The sequence below is a fragment of the Eumetopias jubatus genome, unplaced genomic scaffold (genome assembly GCF_037043125.1).
Source record: "Eumetopias jubatus isolate StellerSeaLion01/CBP00866 unplaced genomic scaffold, mEumJub1_p1.0 scaffold_7, whole genome shotgun sequence".
Lineage (NCBI taxonomy): Eukaryota > Metazoa > Chordata > Mammalia > Carnivora > Otariidae > Eumetopias > Eumetopias jubatus.
Genome location: NW_028274813.1, coordinates 47722478 through 47746408, shown reverse-complemented (window position 1 = coordinate 47746408; position 23931 = coordinate 47722478). Strand labels below are relative to the sequence as shown.

General features: G+C 42.5%; 2 protein-coding genes and 1 pseudogene across 28 annotated transcripts in view; 1 reads left to right on the top strand and 2 right to left on the bottom strand.

The window, feature by feature from the left end:
* The window catches only part of LOC114213804 (uncharacterized), a 36336-nt gene extending 16834 nt beyond the window's left edge, over window positions 1–19502 (top strand). For 7 of the 8 annotated variants that reach the window (XM_088024619.1, XM_088024614.1, XM_088024617.1 and 4 more), the window contains 3 exons: window positions 15009–15078; window positions 15420–15532; window positions 16090–16427. In XM_088024619.1, coding sequence (XP_087880745.1) covers window positions 15028–15078; window positions 15420–15532; window positions 16090–16399 — 474 coding nt within the window. In that variant the 5' untranslated portion in view covers window positions 15009–15027 and the 3' untranslated portion in view covers window positions 16400–16427. Of the gene's footprint in view, window positions 1–15008; window positions 15079–15419; window positions 15533–16089; window positions 16428–16736 lie in introns of those variants that run through there. The other variant, XM_088024620.1, reaches the window with a different exon arrangement.
* Window positions 2488–4631, bottom strand: LOC114206816 (fibroblast growth factor receptor substrate 2 pseudogene; annotated as a pseudogene).
* Window positions 15115–23931, bottom strand: part of TRIM9 (tripartite motif containing 9) — a 106552-nt gene continuing 97735 nt past the window's right edge. For 7 of the 20 annotated variants that reach the window (XM_088024597.1, XM_028108937.2, XM_088024599.1 and 4 more), the window contains 3 exons: window positions 19744–20047; window positions 17230–17392; window positions 15115–15177 (listed from right to left, as the gene is read on the bottom strand). In XM_088024597.1, coding sequence (XP_087880723.1) covers window positions 15115–15177; window positions 17230–17392; window positions 19744–20047 — 530 coding nt within the window. Of the gene's footprint in view, window positions 15178–17145; window positions 17393–19743; window positions 20048–20900; window positions 20925–21332; window positions 21375–23931 lie in introns of those variants that run through there. The other 13 variants (XM_088024593.1, XM_088024598.1, XM_088024601.1 and 10 more) reach the window with 6 other exon arrangements.

Here is a 23931-nt window from a genome sequence, read left to right as displayed (position 1 = left end):
CATGTGTCTGTTAGCCATCTGTATGTCTTCTTTGGAAAAATATCTATTCATGTGTTCTGCTCATTTCTTAACAGGATTATTTGTTTTTTGGGTGTTGAGTTTGATAAGTGCTTTATAGATTTTGGATACTAATGCTTTATCAGATTATGTCATTTGTAAATATCTTCTCTCATTCCAAAGGCTGCCTTTTAGTTTTGTTGATGATTTCCTTCACTGTGCAGAAGCTTTTTATCTTGGTGAAGTCCTAATAGTTCATTTTTGCTTTTCTTTCCCTTGCCACTAGAGACATATCTAGCAGGAAGTTGCTATGGCTGATGTATAAGAGGTTTACTGCCTGTGTTCTTCTCTAGGATTTTGATGGTTTCTTGTCTCACATTTAGGTCTTTTGTCCATTTTTGTGTATGATGGAATAAAGTGGCTCAGTTTTATTCTTCTGTATGTGGCTGTCCAATTTTCCCAACACCATTTGTTGAAGAGGCTGTCTTTTTTCCATTGGACATTCTTTCCTGCTTTGTCGAAGATTAGTTAACCATATAGCTGTGGGTCCATCTCTGGGTTTTTTAATCTGTTCCATTGATAGATGTGGTAATACTGTTGTGATGACTACAGCTTTGCAGTATAACTTGAAGTCCAGAATTGTGATGCCTTCAGTTTTGCTTTTCTTTTTCAGGATTGCTTTGGTTATTCAGGGTCTTCTGTAGTTCCTTACACATTTTAGGATTGTTTGTTCTAGCTCTGTAAAACGCTGGTGGTATTTTGATAGGGATTGCATTAAATGTGTAGATTGCTTTGGGTAGTATGGACATTTTAACAGTGTTCTTCCAACCTATGAGCATGAAACATTTTTCCATTTCTTTGTGTCCTCTTCAGTTTCTTTCATAAGTGTTCTATAGTTTTCAGAGTACAGATCTTTTACCCCTTTGGTTAGGTTTATTCCTAGGTATCTTTTGGGTTTTGGTGCAATTGTAAATGAGATTGTTTCCTTGATTTCTTTTTCTGTTGCTTCATGATTGGTGTATGTAAATACAACATATTTCTGTACATTGATTTTTCTATCTTATGACTTTGTTGAATTCATGTATTAGTTCTAGAAATTTTTTTGTGGAGTCTTTTGGGTTTTCTATATAGAGTATCATGTCATCTGCAAATAGTGAAAGTTTGACTTCTTCCTTGCCGATTTGGATGCATTTTATTTCTTTTTGTTGTCTGATTGCTGAGGCTAACGACTTCTAGTACTATATTAAACAGTAATGGTGAGAGTGAACATACCGGTCTTGTTCCTGACCATAGAGGAAAAGCTCTCAGTTTTTCCCCACTGAAGATATTAACTGTGGGTCTTTCGTATATGGCTTTAATGATGTTACAAGCTCAAATATCTTAAATTGAAAAAGACATCAAACAACAAAATAAGACATCTCAAACACCAAAGGAAAAAACTGAAGGCAAGTGGCAACCTGATGGCATAAATGCATCCAGAAAACAATGTTATTGTTAGTAATCTCCAGGAGAGAAACTTTCAAGAGTTTGTGGTTCAGATTCCAAATGTTTTTGGGTAAAGTGACCTGAGACTGATTCTTGAGTGTAGTGTAATTCTGATTAAGATATCTGGGCATGTCCTTCAAATGACATCATGAGATGAGTAAACAGAAAATCTTATCTCCTTCTTGCCTTTCAACACACCAAGAACAAACCATATTCATGGACATAGAACTCTTTCTAGTAACGCAGAAGGCAAAGGAACTGACTAGTATTTAAGGAAGTGTGGTACTTCTATTTCCTTTACATATGTTTTGGCTCAAGTCAAAAAGCCTACAATTGATGAAATAAAGGATTCCTCATGTTACATGCTGGAGGCCATTTACCATGAATAGTTAATCTACAAATATGACTTTCAAAGCCTAGAGTTATCTGTTAACAATGCATATTATCAAGAGGCTTTATAAAATGTCTAAAATGCTAACCACGACTTAGACATGAATGATATGTGTTAAGTCCAGAATATTGATAAAAATTAACCAGCATGTCACTTACTTCAACTCTAATTTTATTTTTTGAGAGAGAGAGAGCGAGCACAAGAGGGGGGGAGGGGTAAAGGGAGGGAGAGAGAGAATCCTAGGCAGGCTCCCTGCTCAGCACAGAACGTAACATGAAGCACAACCCAAGACCCTGCGATCACGACCTGAGCCGATATCAAGAGTCGGATGCTTAACCAGCTGAGCCACCCAGATGCCCCCAACTCTTATTTTAAATAGGCACTGTGAAAACGGGAATGCTGCTGTACAGTACTGAGTAGTATATACTGAAATTGGTGTTTTTTAATGAGTACCTGTACTACATTAATTCCCTTCGGTTAAAGAAGCACATGAAATAGAAAAAAAATCTCATCAGTCTATAAAAGGAGTTAGTGCTTGGAAATGACAATGAAGCACTTGCATCTTCATTTTCCAAAACTTCACAAAGGGGCAAACGATGTATCGCTTTCCAGGCTCACATGGGCAGGTCAGTACTATTCTGTCTGGTCTTCCTAGATGCACCAGCATCTCGGGGCCGTGCTTTCTGCAAATCTGACAGAGCAGCAGCAATCTCAATGTCTATCACAGCACACAGCTCTGTGCACCTGGTAGGGGTCTGCAGAAGGGGAGTGATAGGCGTGTTTGGAGTCTGAGGGTTGTCAGAGTCACTGCCACCTTCCTCTATGTAATTGAGCCGCCTGTGTTCTAAACTTGGGCGTCTGATATCAAAGTTAAAGACTGTTGGCATGCAGTCCCGACGCCCTCAATATTCTATTTTGTGAGCACTTGCTGGCCCTGTTGCATTCCCTGGATTTACATAGTTATGCACTGGATCTAGATTATTATGGCAGCCATTTAGAGATGGGGTCTTTGGTCCTAAATTGTCATCTTCATCCCTACTAAGCTTGCGGGCTTCCCAAACAGGAGGCAAAGATGGTAAATTTTCATAGTTTAATAAGGCAGTTCTCTGAGCCGAGTTGTTGATATTCTGGGTATCTGAGGTGCTGCTGGATGTCAGATGACCTCTCCTGACTCCTGGGGCCCTCGTAATAGATCATCCATTTATATTTTCATACACCAGCTGGTTAACAGAGGGTACATATCTTCGCTCATCACTGTCACATCCAGTGTCCCGTTCTGTGCTATTGGCACCACTTCCACTGACTTGGTCTCTTTCTTTTTTAAAGATTTTATCTATCTATCTATCATCTATCTATCTATCATCTATCTATCTATCTGTCTATCTATCTATCTATCTATTTGACAGAGAGAGAGAGATGGAGCAGGAACACAAGCAGGAGGAGTGGAGAGGGAGAAGCCGGCTTCCCACCGATCAGAGAGGCTGATGCGGGGCTCGATCCCAGAACCCTGGGATCATGACTTGAGCCGAAGGCAGACGCCTAATGACTGAGACACCCAGGCGCCCCAGGACTTGGTCTCTTTCAAGTTGCTTCAGTTTCTTTTTTTCCATTAACTGCTTTTGAACAGGGTTTGGTCCTAGGACAAATTTGCATCCTTTGGGTTCAAGAAGAATCTGAGGGTCTCTGTCCTAGATACAACTTGGCATTTGGATGTGCTGCTTTCAGTATCGGAAATCCTCGCTTCCAGTGGGACGTGCTCACTTGTGCAGTTTTCTTGCTCTTCTTGTGCTCCTGTAGTGTCCACAGCCGTATGTACTTGCTCTTGAGATTTAAATTTTTTTTTTAATCAGATATGTGGATCTTTATACCATGAGAAGAAAATTCCCAGGTCGGTTTTGAGTAGCTTAGAGGCGGTGATATCTTGTGTACATTTCTTAGAAAAGATGTATTAGGTAAAGTTGGGCTCTGGCCCCGGGTTCAGCTGAGTTGTGGAAGCTCTGTTGTTTTTTGAGCTACATCAGTTGTGAGCATCTAGTATTCTGAGACATAACATCAAAACTGAAGAGAATTTACCCCTTCACTGTGTATTCTCTGCAGAGATGGAAACTGAGCCTCCTTGCTTCCTGCTATTTCCAAAAGATTTGCTTTTGTAAAAAAAGAACACATCCTAGTAATGAAAGGCACAGAGTTAAACAGCCCGCATTCACTCAAATCACCACATCGATATAACTGTCACTTTCCTTGCTCATTTGGCTGCGGCACTCATCCCCCTGCTTTTCTGGAAACGGCACTCGGGTTAAATGCAGTGATTTGGGTTCTAAGTCATGATGTCCTGCTATCTCTCAGCTAGGAGTCAGACACAGGACCCAAGCAAAAATCATACTGTCCTTTGGGATCAAATCTTGAGCAGAGAGAAAAAGATGGGAAAGAGCAGGAGCATCTGAGCAGCCTTTGTGGGGCCCAGAGAAGGCCAATTGCTCATCAGTTCCTGCTCCTTGATACCCAGAGCTGCTCTGGTTCTCATCTTTCTGAACTTCCATTCTAATACGTTTTGTCTGTGCCTTTAGTTCAGCCAGAGTCAAGTTCCCTTTGTTTGGAACCAGACTCCTCCCTGAGGGAGCCTCCCCGGTCTGGCCCCGCCCACCTCCTGACCTCACGTGGCGCGGCTCTGCCTCTCACCACAGGTCAGCCGCACTGCATCGCTCTCCAGCTCCTTGTACGCACGGAGCTTTGTTCCCACCTCAAGGCCCTCGGCCATTGCCCACGGCTCTGCTGCCCAAATGCCACCTTCACAGAGAGGCAATTGCCGACACTCCAAAACTTTCTATCTCATTAGCCTGTTCAATTTCTGGTATTAGTATTTAAAATTATCTTGAGTTTCAATTATTTACTTATTATTTGCATTTCCCGATGAGAATATCAGGTCTAAGAAGGTGGAGACCTTGTCTGTTTTGTTCACTGGTATCTCTAGTGTTTCACAGTGTTTAGTGCTTAATGGCTGCTCATTGAAAATGTACTGAGTGAGTGTGTTGTACGCGGTGCGCCCGAGGTAGAGCGATTGCGGTGTCCTATAGCGGAGTGGTTAATGAAGAGTGTGGGCTCCAGAGTTAGGCTGGATTCAAATCTTCACTCTAACACTTGCCTGCTGTGTGACCTTAGGCAAGTTACTTAAGCTCTTTATGCTTTAATTTTCTCACTTCTAAAATGCTAATAATAAAAATGTGTAAGTAAGATGAAGATGAAGTAAGCCTTTTGTACAATGCATGGAAAACAATGAGGTTCAATATATGATTACCGATATAATTAGAGTATTTCTCAACTGCGAGAAGCCTTTGTCAGAGATTGTAAAATGCACCACTGACTTCCTATTAGCTCTTATGGAGAAAATCAAAACCAAATACAACAACAAATGCACACAACTCTAAAAAATCTAATTTATAACATCATACATTTTTCTTTACAAATACATGCTGTTTCCTTTTTCGGAATGACAGTCACACCTGGGGTAGAAAATGCCTATCAAGTACGGCCATTGGCAGTTACATGTAATGTAATGGTAACCCCTGCTGCTGATCTGGACCTTGTTAGCACCTTTGTGATGCTGCAGAATCATTTAAACACATGTCAAAGAATATTGTGGGTTATGTGGGGTTTTGTTAGTTTGTTTGCATTTCCCTTTTGGCTACATTGTGTTGTTGCTGCTAATTGAATTATAAGTAACTATAAGTAAAGAGCTTTTCTGGGAAGTAGCTGGAAGCTTGTGATAGATTTGGACATATGAGTGATAGTTTTTGACACATCAGTGGGTCCCAACAATTGAAACTCCTGTATTCGGTTCTCAAAATGTTGGCAATTTTTACCGCTTTCAATCACAGCATACAGTGTATGGTTATTAATTTTGTACATACACACAATTTTTTTTCTACATTGCATTCTAGTGTAATCTTTTAAAAGACCTCTTAACTGATCACTGTGATGTGAATTGAAGTTTTCCAGCTGCCTGTATACCTGAAACTGATATAACACTGTAGGTTAGCTGTACTGGAATTAAAATTTAAAAATAATAAAAAAATAAATAAATTTACCACCTACCAGCACCACTAACTTCCCAGAAGTAACAGGCCGATGAACTGATCCATCCCCACATCTTATTCATTTCTCCAATGCACAGGCAGTACAAACTGTGAGTAAACGCCATCCCCACATTCCCTTCCTCTCGTCTTCTCAAGCCCAGCTGCACATGAGAATCATGTGGGCAACTTAGAGAAAGCCCACGTTCTCAGGCCAAATCCCGGGCCAATTAACTGAGCAGCCTGGTATCACTATTTCTAAGGCTCTTCAGATGATTTCACTGGGCAGTGGGAGACTGAGAAGCACCTGTTGTACCAGCAGCTGGTGAGTTTCTTTTGACTTCTGTGAGATGTGTCTTCATTGCAGAGATGTTAAGGTTTGGAAAAAAAAAAATAACAAAAAATCTTTGCATCAGAGAAAGAAGAAAATAGGGTATTATTTTGTTATTATTAGCCTAGCCCCAGGAAGCTTCAGACCACGAAAAATATCATATTGGGTCAGACCCATTTTGTGGAATAATGAACATTCCTTTGTTGTCCTTAAGAGCACATTTGATATTTCCTACTAGGAAGGTGTCCCAGTGATTATGCTTCCTTTAGTTACTGCCGAAGACCTGACAAGAGGCTTAAGGATGAAGCCTGACCCCTGAGACCTCTGAAGAAAAAGAAAGCACGTGTGGAATGCACCTGACGCTCCTTGTCAATGAGCCTGCACCTGTATCTTGTTCTCTCTTGTCCCCTTGGAGCCCCTGATTTGGAACCCCAAATGCTCCAGGACTGGCCTTCTGTGCTTCATCTGATCCAATGGGATCCTCTCTTTACCCATTCCCAAGGCGTGGAGAACATATCTCAGATTCTCTGAACTTCGAGGAAGAGTCCTTTCCACTTGGATGTTAGACAAGCAGCTTACGCGCACTGTGTATATTGCAGGTGGTAACTGCACTACGTTTCAATACTTGATCTTAGTTGAAATCTTGAAGACATGGAATTTAATAATGGCATGGAGTTTTGGGTGATCCTCATAAGTCTCTAAGATGGACTGATTTCTTTCTGATAGATATGTGTGATTTTTTACCTGCAGATCAGGTCTGAGTAAGCCCATCGCTATACTTAGATATTAAAGTTTGCATATTTGCAAAGCCTATTGTGTTGCCAACCATGAAACCAACCTCACAAGAAGCTGCAACTAACCGTCACCTGCTCATCATTTTCAGCCTGCCAACTGATAAGACTGGAGACTTTTTCACATCAGACAGCCACACTGCCCACCAGGCAATTAGGAATATATATTGAGTGGAGTTTTCTTTTCATAGATCCTATGTGGAAATCAGCATTAAAGGAAGCATTAGGATCCTCATTTACCTCAGATAACTTGCTCATTATAAACTCATTAGCTACTAGGTTGAAAATACTGTCCAGAAACAGAGTGTAGAGTAGTTCATCTTTAATACCTTAATCTTTCCTAAAAAGTAGTTTGTTAGATGATGGCATAACAATAAATCAATACAGCCAATAAGTCTCTAGTACTAGAAGTAGGTTTAGACAGGATAAAGATGGGCCCAGTTAATTAAAGAAGGAAAGAGATGGGCATGATATATAGGCAGAGATAACAAATGAGGGATCTAAATGTAAAATAGAAGTTGGAGAGGAGTTTTAGAAAATTGATAAGCCTATTGCATAAAGTAATTTACAGTGATTTAAGTCTCCTTGAGAAAGATCAGATGAATATTTGTAATCTCTTCTGGTTTATTAAAGTTTTAAATATTTTGTGTTGCCATCTTAATATCTGGAACATAGATATGATTAAGAATATAGTTTTGCTTTTCAAATAGCTGGCCAATTTTCAAATATTTTTCAACATTTTTGAATAATTTTCATTTCCCCCTTAGTGATTCTCTGTTCAATATCTATTGAAGTCTTTATTTCTGAGTTGTAGTTGATTTAGTAATAGTATGCCATTTTGATTATTGTGACTTTGAAAAAGATTTTAATGTATCCTACGAATCAAGTTACTGCTTTTGCTCAGAATGTCCTTGCCTACAGTCTTCCATTAATTTAACAAAAGAATTTAACATTTTGTCAAGTTCCGCAGATAGGCATTTTCTCCCGAAAAGATGATTATATGAATCATTATTGACACTCAGTTGGGATCTTGGTAATAAAAAGGGAGGGGATGGGATGGTGGCATCATGAACAGACTGCACACAAACAAATAATCCCTGTGGGTAAGTTTTCATCCCGCACCCCTGGGCACGCAGCTAGCATAAACTGGAGCCAGGACCAGAATTGAGACAGTTACTGCCAGATGCTGCCTTCAGTCACTATACTTTAGTCCTCTCAGGGTTGTCTGATAATGCAGAGTGTAGAGGTTACTTAATAATTAATACTCATATTTCATGTGTTTTTCATCTCTATTGCACAAAGAGCTTTTATATGCATGATCTCACGTTGTGCCCCTTTCTTTGTGTGGAACGTATAGAAATGCATAGTTGAAGATACTGTCCTTACCAGAGAATTTTAACCAGGGTGCAAAACCACTGTTTTTTACCTTTATGAAGTTTCTCTCATCACAGAGGTTTTTTTTTAGCTTTATGCTTTCCTTTATTATACACGTTACAAATTGTGGCTATACCTCAAAAGATGGTTTGTAAGTTGTTAACAGGTAATTAAAATTTTATGTTCGGCCATCCTCATTAGTGGAATGATAGTTTATTATGTTCATTATTAGGGAATTTTAGAAAAAAATATTGGGGGATAAAAAAGGGCAAGACCAACCAACCAAAATATGAACTCTTTTAGATTTCATGGTGAACATTTATTTTTCCCTGGTGGGAAGGAAGAAAGATGTAAACAAGATTGATAACCACTGGGGGGTGTAAGAGCTATTTTTAATTGCTTTCTTAATGGGAGCCAGGTTTTCTACTCTCTCCACCATTCTGGACTTCAGCAAAGGGGGAAGTTAAAGTCCATGTTAGAGAGGCTCAGAACAAAATGCAGAGGCGATTTTCACCAGAAGAGGAAGCAAATTAAAGCCCTTCCACCAACCAAAGGAATATGGGAAGGGAAGCAAAACATAGGGTGAGGAGATCTCCTCCTAGATCCCTGACGCCCCTCCCTCTGCCTTGGGCTTTATCTCAGAGGATAGCATGAGGGAAATAGGAACAGACTTGGGTGTAGTTGGAGGGAGGCTGTAAGGAGAGTCCTGGTCATGTCCAACATGGTTCCTCACCCTTTCAAAGTGTCTGACTCAGTGATTTTTAGTACAATCACAAGGTTATGCAACCATCACTACGAATTCTGTACCTGAAGCTTTTCTTAGCACAGCTGTGGCAGAGTGCTACAGATAAGACATCCAAAAACTAGACTGATCTTTCTGTGCATTTAATTAGGTGCCTCCACTGTTCAGTCTTTTTCAATACCTCAAATTCTGTGTGTATCCAAAATGCTGGTTCTTTGGATAAAGACAAGATTTAGGAAGTCTCAGTTACCTGTGATGTATTATGTCATACTCAGGTTTCCCCAAACACCAGTATCAGTGGAAGTAGCTGGCACATATATATTTGAATATATATGCAGGTGTCTTTAGCATCTTCATATAAATTACAAGCTAGTGTGATCTGAGAATTTCTTTACCATACATAGTTCCTTTGATTCATGATCAAAAATCCTGATTCCTCCTTTCTTACCAGTGAATTGAAGACATAAGCAAAAGATTAATGCACACATTAGAGTTAGAAAAAAAGGATCTCACTTCCAGAAAATAGGATGATATCTTGCAAATCACTTCATCATTCCTCAGAGGCGATGCCAGGAATCAGAAGTTCCATTAACCTCAGTGCCATGCGAAGAGTAGAATGCAGCTCATGTGTTCCCTCAGGTAGAGATCAGAAGGGAAGAAAACCACCAGGGCGAGCAGACCCATGGAGGGAGAAGGAAGTATCAGGGTAGCGGAGTGAGGAAACAGGGTTGTGGGGAAACCTGGTGGACACAGAGCACGGCAGCTTGCCAGCTCCCTAGTGTGCTGCTCCGAGGTCACAAGCTGGATCAGGTGCTTGCAGGGGATGGTTTCCTCAAAAAAAAAAAAAAAAAAAAAAGCCACACACACACACACACACACACATACACATACACACAACCCCCAGTTCACTTTAAAAGGGTAATGACAAGGGTGTCTGGGTAGCTTAGTCAGTGGAGCATTGGACTCCTGGTTTCGGCTCAGGTCATGATCTTGGGGTCCTGAGACTGAGCCCCAAGTCTGGCTCCACGCTCGGTGGGGAGTCTGCTTGAGGATTCTCTCTCCTTCCCTCTTTTCCCTCCCCCTGTTTGCACATGCTCTCTCTCTAAAATAAATAAAGAAATCTTTTTTAAAAAAGGGCAATGTGCTCTCTCCCTAGGAGTCCAAGATGGTGGAGGACTAGGGGACCTCGGTTTCGTCTGGTCCCAGGAATTCAGCTAGATAGCTATTAAATCATTCTGAACACCTGTGAACTCAACCAGAGATCTAAGAAAATAGCTACGACTCTGCAAATAGAAAGACTAGGACTTTCTGTAAGGTAGGAGGTGCGGAGAAGTGAATCCGAGGTGATATATAGGAAGCTAAACCGCGGGAGGAGGGAGCCTCCATTAGCTGGCTACCGGAAAGTGATATAATAGCAGAGTGCAAAATTGGAACTTTGTCTGCTCCAGTGGGGGACGTCCCTGCCTGAAAGATGCTCAGGTGGTGAAGCAGGGTGGAACCCTCGCTGGGACAGTGTGGTCTCAGGACCCTCGGGGTCACAGAAAGACTGGGGCTGCTTGAATGCGGCAGAGCTCCCAGGTATCAGAGTGGAAGCCGGCTCTATTACAAAGCAGTTATCATCAAGGCAGTATGGTACTGGCACAAAAACAGACCCATAGATCAATGGAACAGCATAGAGAACCCACAAATGGACCCTCAACTCTATGGTCAACTAATCTTCGACAAAGCAGGAAAGAATATCCAATGGAAAAAAGACAGACTCTTCAACAAATAGTGTTGGGAAAATTGGACAGCCACAGGCAGAAGAATGAAACCAGACCATTTCCTTATACCACACACAAAAATAGACTCATAATGGATGAAAGACCTAAACGTAAGACAGGAGTCCATCAAAATCCTAGAGGAGAACACAGGCAGCAATCTCTGTGACCTTGGCTGCAGCAACTTCTTGCTGGACACATCACCAAAGGCAAGAGAAGCAAGGACAAAAATGAACAATTTGGATTTCATCAAGATAAAAAGCTTTTGCACAGCAAGGGAAACAATCAACAAAACCAAAAGATAACCGACAGAATGGGAGAAGATATTTGCAAACGTCTTATCTGATAAAGTATCCAAAATCTATAAAGAACTTATCAAACTCAACACCCAAAGAACAAATAATCCAATCAAGAAATGGGCAGAAGACATGAACAGACATTTCTCCAAGGAAGATATACAAATGGCCAACAGACACATCAAAATAATGCTCAACATCACTTGGCATCAGGGAAATACAAATCAAAACCACAATGAGATACCACCTCACACCAGTCAGAATGGCTAAAATTAACAAGTCAGGAAATGACAGAAGTTGGTGAGGATGTGGAGAAAGGGGAACCCTCCTACACTGTTGGTGGGAATGCAAGCTGGTGCAGCCACTCGGGAAAACAGTATGGAGTTTCCTCAAAAAGTTGAAAATAGGGCTACCCTACGACCCAGCAATTACACTACTAGGTATTTATCCAAACTATACAAACATAGTGATTCGAAGGGGCACCTGCACCCCAATGTTTATACCAGCAATGTCCACAATAGCCAAACTATAGAAAGAGCCCATCAACAGATGAGTGGATAAAGAAGATGTAGTATATATATATATATATATATATATATATACAATGGAATATTACTCAGCCATCAGTAGATGAAATCTTGCCATTTGCAATGACGTGGATGGAACTAGAGGGTATTATGCTAAGCGAAATAATTCAATCAGAGAGAGACATTTATCGTACGATCTCACTCATATGTGGAATTTAAGAAACAAAACAGAGGATCATACAGGAGAAAATAAAACAAGACAAAACCAGAGAGGGAGACAAACCATAAGAGATTCTTAATCATAGGAAACAAACTGAGGGTTGCTGGGGCTGGGTGTGGGGAGATGGGGTAATTGGGTGATGGGCATTAAGGAGGGCATGTGATATAATGAGCACTGGGTATTATATAAGACTGATGAATCACTGACCTCTACATCTGAAACTAATAATGCATTATGTGTTAATTAATTGAATTTAAATAAAAATAAAATTTATAGCCAAAAATAAATGTGTCTCTCTCTGTCAAATAAATAAAATCTTTTAAAAAAGGGTTAATTATAATATAAAGGTGATCAGATCTGTTGTGATTATTTATTTATTTATTTTAAAGAATTTATTTATTTGATAGAGAGAGACAGCGAGAGAGGGAACACAAGCAGGGGGAGTGGGAGAGGGAGAAGCAGGCTTCCCGCAGAGCAGGGAGCCGGATGCGGGGCTTGATCCCAGGTCCCTGGGATCATGACCTGATGCTTAACGACTGAGCCACCCAGGCGCCCTACTTATTTTTTAGAGATTTTATTTATTTATCAGAGAGAGACAGAGTGCACAAGCAGAGGGGAGGGGCAGAGGGAAAACTGACTCCCTGCTGAGCAGGGAGCAGGGTCCTAGAACCCTGAGATCATGACCTGAGCTGAATCTGCTCAGGTAAGCATCTGCTTACCTGACTGAGCCACCCAGGCGCCCCCGTTGTGATTATTTAAAAACAATTATATTGTTCAGCCATTCAAAGAAATGTTGAAGGAACCAGATTTGAAAAAGGCAGTGACACTATACTTTGTAGTACAAGTTTATGGCCTTTTTCAGGAGCAGGTTTGTGAAAGTAAGTTCCTGAGATTTGGAAGGGGACCCAAACGGCATCTAAACTATAGATGTTTCTCACTAAGTTAGGATTCAGGAGGTAGGTACCACCAGGAGACAGTGTACGTGCTCCCAAGGAAATCAGGTGAGGGCCAAGTACTTTCAAGAACTCTGGGGGACTTTCCAATCACACTTGGCTGAAGACATATTGCGCTGACAAAGGTGAATCGTCATCCCAAATAGGCAAAAACTAAGAAATTTTAAAGAGACATGCGATTCTCTCATAAAAATCTTTTATTGGCACACCAGAAATATCCATTTTTCTAGTACAGTAGCTGTATGCATCTACAATGGCAATTCTGTGTAAACTCTGTGTTACAAGTCACTAGAAATCTACTTAGCAGGATGAATTTAATAAACAACAAGAGTAACTATGAGTCTACAGCGGCCCAGCCATCGAGTCTCATTGGAGAGTAAATCAAATATCAAACTAGTGTTGCCCTGCAACAGTTTTTCTGTAGCCAAGAAACCAAGATGGACATAAACAGGATAGCACCCATTCAATAAATTAGGTACACGTAACTAGAAAAACACTGTAACTGATAGAGATGAGCTCAATAAAGCACAAAAGGAAATAATTAGCTATTTACATATATTACTTTTTGCCAAAACTTTAGTTTGTTAGCTTTCCCAACCTACCACTTCTCTTTTATCTGTTATTCTCGTTTTTTCATGCGGAATTTCTTGGCTCACTGGCAAATATTTAGACAACTAATCAGAACCTTTTTTTCCATGTTCTACATTTTCTAAAACTTCATGTCAAACTAAAGAATCTGAAGGGTAACTGTGTAAGTCTATCTCTATAGAGAAGTAATAAGAATTATCGCTCTGTTATCAGTCACAGCAATGACATACAATTTCATTTTCTTCCAAACATTATTTGAACTACTCCAGAAAGTTAGGTTGTGAATGGCAGCAGAGTGGATGGATTTGTCATTTGTAACAGGCACAGATATACATGGAGACAAGTGAGTTTATCCTGAGAATGTGGATGCCATGGACTGCAAATTAAGGTCCCCCATTACTGAAAATGGGTTCTCTCTCTGGTCACTATTTTTTTTTCCACATTCATATTTAAGGCTTAGTGTCATTGCAGCATTAACAAATAAGAATGCTGACATCATTTCTGCCAAAGGAGGGCTCTGTGATGAATGGCAGCAGGTACCATAATTAAAATAGCATAGCTGAAAAGGCATTGAGTTGGTATGTTTCTGGTGCCATGGCCAGAATTGGTAGATTTTTAGCATCATTCTTGGTGAACTGAGAGATCTTGCCAATGAGCCTCTTTGCCCCTTGTTTATATACTTTGCAGTATTTATAATAATTTGTAATTGTCTTATTTTTGGTTTGCTCTCCTATGAGAATGTAAGCTCCAGAAGGGCGGTAAGCACACCTGTTTGTTCACCACTGTGTCTCCAGTGTCTAGAACAGTGCCTGGTCCATAGTAGGTTCTCAGTTAAAAACTTGTGTTAAATGAATGAACCAAATCATAAACCCCCTGGTCTGCCTCTGTCTAGAGACTTTGTAGTTTGATTCAATGACCCAGCTCTCCTAATGATCCTGCCTGCGGTGAACCTTTGTGTAGCCATTTGACTATTATTTTTGTGTGTCAATGGATAGTAAAACTTCTCGATGCTGCATTCACTCTGCCCACCTCACAAAGATTAGCTATGCAGGGCTAACACTGCACTAGAGGTAACGGCAAGAACCTTCTAGGAGGTAAACTGCAAGCTCCGAATTCAACTGCTTCTTCCCCACCTCTCTCTACGACCTCTTTGTCAGAAAGCTTAAGAAAAAGTTTATCAGGAGAAGATTCTCTTGGCAGTAAGAGTTCAGTAAGTCACTGATAACATGATCAGAAAGAAACAAAATATAACTCACCTACATAAAAAAGCTTATGTAAAATAAAAGCAAAATCTGGGAGTGGAAACTAAGTGACAGGGTGGGCGGTCTAGGTCCTTTGTTGGTTAGAGTTGCTGGACGGGGACGCAGAAGTGAATGCAGGCATCAGAACAGGAGAGAGGCTGGAAAGGAAGGGGTGGAGCAGCGCTGTGGGGTGTGAGCACGTGGGGACCAGCTTTTCTCTCCTCCTCCCCTTCTGCTTCCAGCTCTCCGGCATCCCACCACATGCTGGCTGAGCTCCTGCTGTCGCTCTCTCAGGCGGAGGTAAGGACGGAGGTAAGGACGGGCAGCTGGTGCCTCCACAGCCCATCCTTAGGCTATTGATGCTCTGCTGGAGTAGAAGTCAGGGACTGGGAGCCCGGTGTGAAGCGTGACCTGGGGGATGAGACTGTGAGTCCTGGAGGCACCGCGGGAACCCTCCCTGCATCTGCCCCTCCCCGGGGGCACAGTGGATGTTCTCCTGATTCAGCAGGGGACCTGTTCTCTTTCTTTAACGTCTATTCTAGTAGATGTTAAAGAAGAATTCTTGTAGAATTCTGCCTGTGCTAAGAGCCTGGCCACCGTGGGGGCTTCCCAAATCTTGATAATATGGTTCTCATCCACCTGCCTCTTTTAAGGATCCTGGGAAGGCTGTGTTCCTTCTGACTGAAGACACAGGCATTGATCTGCAGGTGGCAGAGCCTGTTGGTGAGGGCGCAGTGACAAAGCCAAATCCATGGATAGAGAACCGGTGAGCGGAGAACCCTTCTCTTACCGCGTGTCCACTACTAGTTACTCCGATTAGGATGAGGCTTCCGTTGGGGGAATGAACAGACGATTGCCAGGTATAAGAAACACGGGCAGGGGTACTGTTTCCCCGGTTCCTGTGCAGCCTCGCACCTTGGTGGACAGCTGCATGGACGAGGCCGGAAGTGTCTCATGCTCTACTGTCCTTCCGCTTCTCGTCCCTGTCTCCCCAGCCCCAGAGTCTTTCTCTAAGGATACTCAGAACATCCTGGAAACCACTGAAGACCATCGAGGACAATATTCTTTGGAAGGGGAAACAGCTGAAAATGGGGAAGACTTTGAAGGAGGTTTTTCTAAGACTCACATCTAGGACAATTTATGGGTTCCTTTCTTCCAATGCAGAGGCTGAACTCTGAGAGATTAGATTTCAGCCTCCCAGAAAACCCCATCTAGTCGCAGGAAGAGAGAAGGGCAGAGGTCACTGGGTTGCAATCACTTTTACTGCACATGCTGATAAACAACAATGGTTTTCTTTTCTTTCTTTTTTTTTTTTTTTTATAGCTCCCAAGACTATGGTTCTGAACAGAAGAAAAAACACCTGCAGGGTTATGATTCCCACGGCCTGCAGCTGTCTGCCGAATGGTGCGCGGCTGATGAGAGCTCCAGCGGAGAAGGGCAGGGAGAGACCAGCCTAGCAGTGCCCCGCAGGGTGCCCCACGGCTCCGGTCTTTGCCCCAGCCAGGGCCCCTTGGCCCCGCCTTGCTCCCCTGCGGCCCCTCATGCCTTAGAAAATTTGTGCTGGTTGGTCCCTCTGCCTGGAAAGCTCCACACAGCTCACTGCCTCCAGGGCCCAGCTCACCTGGGACGGTAGTAAGGGCCCACTCACACGGAGCGCCCTGGCTGAGACACTGCGGCCTTCCCCACCCCGCACCCCCAACCCCCCCCCCCCGGCCCTGCCCTTGGCCTCGACTCCCTTGTACTTACTGCCTTCTAGCACGTATATCATTAACACGGTCATTGTGCTTATTATTGATCCTATCTCCCATAACTCGAATGCGAGCTCTACGAGGGCACGATTTTTATGTTTTGTTTTCACTGATAAACAACAATGCCTATAATAATTATAATTACAGTGCCTGACATATTAAAGGCACTCAGTGGTTATTTGTTGAATGAATGCATGAGAAGAACCTGTTTGCCTTTTGCAGTAAATCGTAAGTAGCCCGCAGATGGAGACTGTTCTCTAGCCCCAAGACCTAACGGAATGGAGAAACAGTGCAGAGAAGATGCTCAGGCTTTCTGGTAACGGTGCTAATACTTCCGTCTCATACCTTCACCTCTCGGGCGCTCATGGAGCTCTGCATAAGTCATTCCTTCTGTTTTCAAGCCAGCTGGTTCAAGGGTCTCATTCCTACTAGGGATGAAACTAGGCCTCAGGGCCGATCAAGAGCAAACCGTGAACTGAGTTCCAATCTCCCACTTGCTGTGAGACTGTGTCCAAGCTTAACGAAGGGGCTGATGCTGATCTGGGATCATCTCAGTTGTCAACGTTGGTCCCTTTCCCCTCTCCTTTCCTCCGGGTCTCAGTCTGGGCCTTACACGGTTGGCTTCCCTCTCTCAGGGGCTAACGTACCCCCCGCGGGCAGCCTTTGAAGCAGAGCGAGCAGAAGCTGCTGCGAGGCGCGGGGGCACGGCGCTTACCTGCACATTCCTGTTCAGGCTGACTGCCGGGAAGAACAGGCCTTCCACGTTCTCGAAAGCTATGGGACCCTGCTGTTCGTCGTTGATAAAAAACGTCAAGGTTTTCCTGTTCAAGTCGAGGAGGACCCCGATTGTGGCCCCCTTGGTGATCCCTCCCTCCGTTCTGTGGGAAAAGAAAACAGCTGGGTTTCACTTGTCTTCATTCTAGAAGCTCCCCTCTTTGTACTCAATGTACAAACCCTTTTGTACTAATCGGTATTTCTCAGCCTGTTTAAAAATATCGTTCCCCACACCCCAGGAGCATTTTTAAGTAATTTTTTTTCCCCTAGTCACCCCTCCTCACATATCATTTTATTACCACAGATATACTCGGTATCTGTTTATGTGTTGTGTGTATATCTGTGTTTTGTAAATAAAAAGAGTAAGATTTTTTTGCTTACCCTCCACACACTAACTTTCACTCCCTTGGGAGAGATATCGCCCCCTGTTGAGAATACAGTTTCGACCATGCTGCTCTGCTGTCATTCACAGTGAACTCATGCCCAGAGGGTCTCTACCTCTGAGCCGCGGAAGGAGAAAACAAATCCTTCAAGTCCAAGAAGAAAAAAAAAGTCGGCTTTGGGCTATCAGAGCCCTGTCTGCGGCTACGTGGTGCACTTGGCACAAATGGTGGGAATTAAACATCAACTCCAAAATGACTTAATTTGAAAGTCGAAATAAAGAAGCACTTACGCTGAATCGAAAGCATATGCATGAAAAATTGGATGTGGGGCCTTATGCTACCGATTTAATAGAAAAAACTTGTTCCAGAAAGATGTTAATTTTGGGCATGTTGAGTTTAAATTGAGAAGGCTCTCTAAAAAGTGACAACGTCGGAGAGGGTTCTCCCCTGCAAAGCGAAACAATTATATCCTGGAAAATGGAGGAGTGATTTTTAAAGAACCTGAATTGAAATGTCATTTTAAAGCAAATTATGTCTTATGCTTCAATTGATGGTTTCACAAAAGCCATTAACATGGACGATCAGATTTGCCTTACCCCCCAACTCTTTGAGGTCTAGCAATATTGAACTTCATCCTCATCTCAGCAGAGCACAGAAACTGGGTAAGTGTTGTTCTTTCCCCCTGGCATGCAGAATACAGACTGTACATAGTCGTTAAAAGACAGGTTTACAAATCGCATCTTGTTAATTCACAACTTCAACAATGACAGCACAGTTTGCACGCAAGCAGACATGTTCAGCTTTAAGAATGTGTTTCTTTGCATAGTGTGACACTGTGGTATTATTTACTCCTTCACTCCAAACTAAAGAAGCTAGAAGCGAAAAGTGAGTGCGGTACGTGGGGGAATGGCATTAGGGATCTAGTGACTGAGGGCTCCCGCAAATGTAAATCACCAAAGATGACCGTTTGTCTATACCTAGTAGCATTTGATATCAGGCTGAAATGGTATGCGTGTTCACTTTAAGTGATAATGAACAACACACACCTGGATGGACGTGTATAGAGAACATCCAAGGGAATGGGAAGTGGAGGTCCTAGGAATCCTACTGACTAGAGAAGGAGCAGTGATGACCTTCCAGAAAAAGCTGAGACAGTGCAGTCCACCAGCCTACCACTGCCAGCCTCACTCTCCTCTTGATCTGACTGGATAGAGCTGTATTTTTTTTTTCTCAAAACACCAAAGAGAGTGTATCTTAGAAAAAATCTTTGAGAATAAGGTAGACAAGGATCCCTGCAAGACACCTCTCGACTTAGGCAAACCAAATGATAAAGGAAGTCTAGGGGAAAAAAATATAATTTGGGTTAAATGATAATTGCCTATATTTTGGTGTTAGAGGCAAACCTGAGGAGATTACTATGTTCTCCTTCCCCAGCAAACTGGATGTTCTGAATTTATATGATAATAAGGGTCCTACAAAATCTAAAGCTATCCAAACTGGCATCCGTAAGATTTAGTTGAATGCATGGCTTCTATCATGGGCAGTGGTATCGATAATAATCCTAACAAGAAGAACAATGGCTTCTGTTTTTCAGCTGCCTCTGATGTGAGGCATTTTCACATATCTCATTTAATCTGCAGAACACTCCTGTCCAGAAAAATATTATTATCCTAACTGGGTGGATTTGGAGACGAAGGTTCAGAAAAACTAAACGGTTCTCCTGGTAAGTTGTGGGTCTGGATTTTACAATCCTGGCATGTTTTCCTGGGACGGATATGCATGGGGAGTCTCAGTTTCTAGCCACAGTGAAGGGCCTAGGAAAGGGCTCACGTTTCTGGCATGTCGCAAAAAAAAAAAAAAAAAGAAAAAGAAAAAAAAGAAAGAAAAAGAAAAAACATCCCTCAGTCCATCAGTTAACCACTGAGAAGGACTCAGAACTCCTGTGCCACTTGCTGAAGACCACCTGCCTGGCTGCCTCAGTGTTGTCTACTTAACAGGACTTGGAACTTGGGCTCTCGTTTTTTTACCAGAAGCCAACGTGAAGAAGGCTCGGTCTGAGGGCTGCCGGGTACCTGTTGGTGTGCGAGTTGTTGTGCATGAACCAGCTCCGGTTATTGTCCACATACATTGCCCAGGCTTTGTCGTCCTTCCCTAACATCACATCCTTCATCACGTCGATGCGAGCCACGCCGAAGGCGGGGTCAGGGTGGTTTTCGTAGCGATCCACGGTTAGCTCCCAGTAGTGGACACCCTTGGAGAAGCCGGTTTTCCCCAGCACCACCCGGTCATCGTAGCTGCTGCAGGTCACGGTCAGGTTGTCATTGGAGAAGATGATGTCAGCGTGTGCCGAGCCGGGGTCGAAAGCGAACCAGGCCACTGGGAACAAGAGAAGGGAGTGCGGTTACTGAGGCGGACCCGAAGAGCTCCGTGTACCGCAACACACCCCTGCGCGGGGGAGGAGTGTCGTGTCCCGTTTTCATGCGGCCATGCAGGAAGGAGGTGTCCGGGGCCACGGGGGGGCTGTGAGTGAGCAGACAGGGGCCACGTCCTGGGAGGTGGTACTCTCTGCACCCAGAAGCAGACGGAGGACACGAGACCGATTCAGCAGGGGTTACCTGACTCAGACTGCACTCCCAACCAGGTGATCCGGGAGTGAAGTGGCATCGATTTTGGAAGGTGCAAGTCCCTTCACCCGGTGACTGGGACAACAGTACACCAGAGACATAAAGGGAGAGGGTGCGCTAAGATGCCTGTGTAACCCTGAGGCGGGGAGGCTAGGATCTACAGGCCTAGATGGAGGAGGGATAAAACACACTGAGTGAAACCAGGAAATATCCCCTCGGCAGGAGTGCTGACATCTAGTCGTTTTGAAAACTTCCTCAGCGCTAGTGGAAGCTCAAAGGCTGCAAAGCTATCGGCAACATGACCTAATTTTCATGAGTGTGACTTTGGACGTGAGACAGGTTGCTTCCTTCGTACCTTAAAAATAACAGTTTGCATGTTACTCCTAACACTAACATGGAAAATACTTTGCTGGAGCAGTAGGTATTTTGGACGCTAGGTGAAGACAGAATGACATCTTTGCACACATCGTTACTACCCAAGTTCTAAATGCTGCCTACCAATAACACACTCCGGAGAGATGTCATTGCTGATTTATTGAACCTGTGAGCCACCTCACATGCACTTTGGTCTTTGCTATTTGTAACAGAATAATGTTATTCCATACCTGCCAACAGCTTTTTAATGTCAACTGTTGTCATTCCAAGTGAAAGGCATGGGAGAGAGAAACAGGAAGCAAAATTGACATTGATAAGAAAACACGTCGCTTTTGATAGACTAATACCAAAAAAGGGCTCAATTTCAAACACTACAAACACTATAACTGTTGGTCTGACTTGTACCTTCACCCACGTTAGCGCTCATAAAGAGTGCTCTGCATTGACGTATACGAAGACTGGGGGGAAATGTAATCCTCTTTTGGTATAAAGTTTAAAAATACGCTTTTCTAAGGAATTGGGGAAGTGTTATAACTGGATTTTCATGACAATTAGACAATTTTATTGACATACAATAAGCTGCTGCCGTTTATTTGGTGGAGGATATTGAGCATGCCAATCACACAAGTAAAAGATGCCAATCACGATATAGGTGTACTTGCCTAACTGAGAGTAAGGTGCAGACTGCGGCTCAAAGCTGCATCCTACAAAGAAATACTACACATCAAAGCTATGAAGCAGCAACCAGGTGGATAAACAGTATTTGTATACACTTAAAAAGCACCAGCTGAAAAGAGTCACCAGAGGCCTGATTCATGAAAAACCAAAGCCCTTTTTATATTAGTTAACTTTGCTGGGTAAAAATGGTTTCTTTTGCTCTTTCAAACCCAAAAATGCATTTTTTTCCCATCTCATAAATCCTCCCCCAATGGATTCTAAACTATGCAGCTTAAATTTCTATCAGCCCCCAAGCTCAATCTTTTCCACTGAAGTTTCTGTATTAAAGAGAAGGCTTACTGTTTAAAAATGGGAAAAATTCGGGGCTGGAGGAAAGCAAAATAAATAAATAAATAAATAAAAACAAAAATTCATCCAATTGAGAAGGAGAAATCACTGGATCTTGATAAAAATTCTGTTCTATATCACTATTCCATGCACTTCTAACTCTGGTGGTAACCAGAAGACCTTTGTCATGACTTGGGCCCAAGTTAAATGATACGTATATGTGTGATTGAACATAGAATGTATATGCTAATAAAAACATCTGATAATTTTTAATAATGACATGAATTAAATGTAGTGAAACAAATGACTTCATCTCCTTCTTAGATCATTTTTACTACATCAGTTCTTCTCACCTAAGGGAGGGGAGGGGGCGCTCGTGGAGGTAGGATGGTCTCAGGGAGATATTAGAATCACCTGTGGAACTTTTCCTCTCCTCCTTCCTCAAGATCTGGATCCCATGAGAAGCTGGATTGGGTGGTCTTAAAATGTTCAAAGGTGTATGAACTATAGTTTCAAGTGGTGTTGGGAACTGATCTGGAAAATGTATTTTTGATGAGCGCTGGGGTATCCCCTAGAGGGGATCATTTAATCGTTTTTTAACTCTGAAAGGCCTTTATACACTAATTTCTAAAACAATTGAAGGATAATACACTGAATTAAAAGAATTTTAGAATTAATACAGCAACTTACTATAAAAAAAGGACTAAGGATTGAATCAAAAAACAAAACTGAAAGGTATGTCCTTACTTTTGTTTATTTTACTCTGGGATGAATTCACGTACAAAAGAATCATTTTCTCCTAACTCATGGCTGATTTTTATGTTTAGCTTCTACCAATTACCACTTTAAAATTCCTATTCACAGGTTAGAGCGCAGTGAGGACTGAACACAGGAGTTTTAAAGCTGAATCTCATATCCCGCTTTGGAAATGAATTTATAGAATCTGAATAGGGCTTTTAAAAATTTTAAATGAATCATGCCTTCTGCAAGTCTTTTTCAAAACAAGCGTTCTGAAATCTTTTTACACTATTGAAAACATACTGCCATACATTTAAGAGTCAATGATACAACTAGGACAATGCTGTTAAATACAGCCCTCGCATCTCCCCCGACCCACATTTCATTTTATTCCTGAGACGATATACATTACAAAGACTATAACAGTATTTCAGTACATTGGACACAAGTGAAAAGAGTTTCATAACAAAGCATGTTTGAAAGCCAGCGGTGCACAGAAAAACAATAAGAAACGTAAAAGCACAAAGATGTCATTTTTAAAGAGAGCCTCAAGTCCCTGCATCCTTTTTATACTGTCATGCTGCGGTCTTCTTCATTCCAGGATGTGGGATGAGCAAAAAGAATAAAATAAAAAACAAAAGAAACCTTTGGAAATGTGAAATGTGCATCCCGTGTATCCACGATTACAATATAGTCCTGAAGAGATCAAATAGGTTTGCATCTTATGTGTTTTAGGATTCTGTTGGCCAGACAGAGTCGACTGCACAGTAACGCATGTCTAGCTTCCCTGAAATCAACCTAAAGCCCTGTCACAACCTGCTTGGCTGTGGGAAACGTGGGGGGAGCCAGCCTTAGCCATGACTTGGATCTTTGGCCCTTAGGCTGGTTAAGGGTTTCTAATTTGGCTAGTGATTGTCCCTCCCCGTTGCTAGGAAAAAATCCGCCATGAGCGGGACTGTCTGACCAGTGAGCACAGGCTTTTGCAGAAAATACTTTCATATCTGCTCTCTGCTTTGCCTGCTTTGTAGGATGCATTCTGCTGTTTGTGTGTTTTTACTTTTTTTTTTTTCAATAAAGATCTCTTGAGTCTATGTTTAATCAGACCACTACGGGCTGGATGCACTGATCCAGTCTCCCAGACACAGCTGGTTTCCTGGATACAGCAGGGTTGCAAACCTCCAGACTGAGGCCCAGCCTCCACTCAGCCAGCGCCTATGCCGTGCTATGCCACTACATGGGATGATAGAGCGGGTCATCCTTGGTGGTACCAGCTGGTGCAAAAAGAACAACTTCACTCGTCACTTTCCAATGCCACTGGACATTGACCACAGCTCGATGGTTAGACCTTACACCACACAGACAAGAACGCCACAAAGCTCCAGCATCCAAATGCTCCTCATACGGGAAGCAGGCCACAGACATGGAGACTGCTCATTGCCCCTCTCCATGCACATGAACGGCAAGAACAAAACAGGTATTTCGGAGATGCCATCAAGGCACAGAGAGATCAAGGGGAAA